Genomic DNA, 2,811 nt, shown 5'->3' with positions numbered 1-2,811 from the left:
ATATTATTAACACCACTATTAATTAAAAATAATAGCTAGTTATAATACTAAAATGATTAAACCAATTATTAATATAAATAATAAACCATGTGAATAATTTGTGAGAATGGACTAAAAACCTCAAAAAAATGGCATAGATGGGCCAGATGACTGGGCCTAAATACCTTCTAACCTTACCCACATTTTAACTCAGGATATTTTATAATAGGGCGGGTTTGAAAATGGGAATGTCAAATCCCATGGCTCTTAATTTTGACCCTTGATGAATTAAAAGATATAGATCTTGCTCGGGCAAATTTTGGGGTATGACACCGGCTAATAGATACGATGCGGCTTTTAAGGATATTTGGAATGTTAATGTGCCGTTGAAAGTGAGATTTTTTGGTTGGAGATGCTTCCGTAATAGAGTACCAACAAAGGATTCCCTCAGGAACAAAGGTATTCTTCCTATTTCTTCGAATCTCGGTTGTGTTTTCTGTGACAATGGCACCGAATCTATTCTTCACTCGTTTCTCTTTTGTCAAAATGCTGGGATTGTGTGGAAGGAGATTGCCGAATGGATTGGGATACCGTTTACGATAGGCGTGGATTTAAAGGATAGTTTTTTGAATTGGAGTAACTCTTGCCGGGCGAAGAAAGTTAAAAGTGGTAAAATTGGTACCGTGTGGTTAGCTACTTTGTGGAGTCTTTGGTTAAGTAGGAACGACATTGTTTTCAACAACGGTTCTTGGAACTCGAGGGATGTCGTTTGGAGTTGTAAAGCGCTCGTTTGGAGGTGGTCGTTCATAGGGAAAATTACTCATTCCAATTACAACTTTTTTGAGTTTAGCAATAACCCATTGTTTTACTTAAGTTAGGTTACAATCGGTTTGTAATTTTCTTGTTCGAACTTGTTTTGGGGTGTAATCTCGCCTCTTTTTGGCTCTAATATATTTCCTTGCTTTCAAAAAAAAAACTGAATTGCTTTCTCTTACGTTTGAATATTATCTAGCTTTTTTTTTTTTAAGAAAAAAATAAAAATAAGAATATATATAACAGGACAAGGTCAAAGACACCGTCACTATGTCACTATTATGAGAAAGAGTTTTGACTTTGGATAAAAAAAGAACTCTTATCTAGATTAAGGGTGCAAGGTAAACAATTAGAGTTATGAAAAGTGTGCCGCATCTTTCCTCAATTGAAAATTTTCCTGAGAAAAAATTCCTCACTTTTAGTATCAGATGAACAATTAATTTTGTTTTTTTAATTAAGAATATATTCATCGGAGAACCCAAGTTCTCGAATTTGATATGAAAATATTCTGAGCTAAAAGACGAGGAGAAAATTACACTCCAATTGCATCTCACATAAATAAAAAAGAGGATTTCTAATAAATTCGTAAAAATTACAATTGGGTTGAATAATTTTTCCAACAAAAACCCATCTCCACACCAAAGTTTTTCGCTTTCCAAAACGATATCGGATATGTTCCACGAATCTCCCCTAAAAACGATACCATTTCTCACTGTCCGATATCAGATGAAAAATTATGAACCGGTGAAATCATTTACTTTTAACAAATCAAAAAAGTAGGTAATCTTTTTTTAAAAAAAAAGGTTAATACTTATTACTGATTTCGTTTTTGTTTTTTTAAATTCAAATATGTTGACATGGGTTTATTATATCTATTTTGAATTATTTATATTTCCACATGTTATTTTATTTTATTTTTTTATTTATTTTAATTTTAAATTATATTAAATTATCAAGCTTACAATAATTTTGGAAAAAAGTCATTAAATCTATTGCAAAAATTGGGATCAAACCCAGAACATAGGGGATACGAGGCAACAATTTGCCACTCGGACAATGTATATTTCTTTGTTGTTATTGCCAACGAATTGTACATGTAGGTGAAGCAAATTAAACCATAGTATATGTTAAAATTTAAGCAATTAAACCAGAGTATATGTTAAAATTTAAACATATTGAACCAGAGTATATTTTAATATTTTTTCTTATCTGTATTATAGATTAAATTAATTTATTATTAGTTAGATTGGATTTTTTAAAAATTGGATTTTAGTTTAATTTAATCTAATTCATTTATTATTATTATTTTTAATAATCAATTAATTATAAAGCTCGCACTAGGGTGCAATCCTTACAAAAAAAAATACTAGAAAGTGTTTGAACAAGATAAAGGGAGTTTAAACCCTTCATAATAAATAGATCTAAATTTATGGTATCCATTAGACAACAATCTCCAAGAAAGAAAGATGATATTGGAACAAACCACATCATAGCTAAAAATTCCCCCTAAAAAATTATGGCATTCCTCATAAGTCAAATACTCGAAATTGTAGCTATCCAAATAATATTGATCTTCACCCTATGATTATCATTCTTCTCTTTTTCTTGAATTAGACTGAAATCCAAGAATTCCTCACCGTTGATGTCTTCCAAAATACCCAACCAACCATACATACTCTTCCAAATCTCTTTCACAACTTGACAGTTAAAAAAGAGATGAGATAAGTTCTCCGTATGCATGCCACAAAATACACAATCCATATTATCCAAGTTAGCCATTCCCCTTTTCAACAGAAGTTCTTTGGAAGGAATTCTTTCAACTAAAAATCTCTAAGCAAGAGCTTTCATTTTAGTAGGAATTCTAAGATCCCACATCACCTTTAATAACTTGATAATATTAGGAGTCCAAACAAAAGATTTAGAAACACTAACAATGTTAGATATACTAGCCACCAAAAACTTGTTTTTCGAATTAGTGCACCATAAAAAACCATCATTCTCCGACGCATACAGCCGCAC

The 2,811-nt window shown here is 31.1% G+C and overlaps 1 protein-coding gene across 1 annotated transcript; it reads left to right on the top strand.

The window, feature by feature from the left end:
• Positions 1 to 305: 305 nt before the first annotated feature.
• Positions 306 to 1,913, top strand: LOC131597775 (uncharacterized). Its single transcript, XM_058870448.1, has 2 exons — positions 306 to 767; positions 1,893 to 1,913. The coding sequence occupies exons 1-2, from the start codon at positions 306 to 308 to the stop codon at positions 1,911 to 1,913; spliced, it is 483 nt and encodes a 160-aa protein (XP_058726431.1).
• The last annotated feature ends 898 nt before the right edge of the window (positions 1,914 to 2,811 follow it).

Source organism: Vicia villosa, linkage group LG4 (assembly GCF_029867415.1).
Source record: "Vicia villosa cultivar HV-30 ecotype Madison, WI linkage group LG4, Vvil1.0, whole genome shotgun sequence".
Taxonomy (NCBI): Eukaryota; Viridiplantae; Streptophyta; class Magnoliopsida; order Fabales; family Fabaceae; genus Vicia; species Vicia villosa.
The sequence above is the reverse complement of the archived record's forward strand: the minus strand, read 5'-3'. Positions and strand labels throughout refer to the sequence as shown.

Bases quoted from the DNA above. Each gene is read 5' to 3' on its own strand.
- LOC131597775 (XM_058870448.1), top strand. From the start codon at position 306: ATGACACCGGCTAATAGATACGATGCGGCTTTTAAGGATATTTGGAAT. The intron at 768-1,892 runs GTTTGGAGGTGG...TTGTACATGTAG, and splicing joins TTTGGAGTTGTAAAGCGCTC to GTGAAGCAAATTAAACCATA.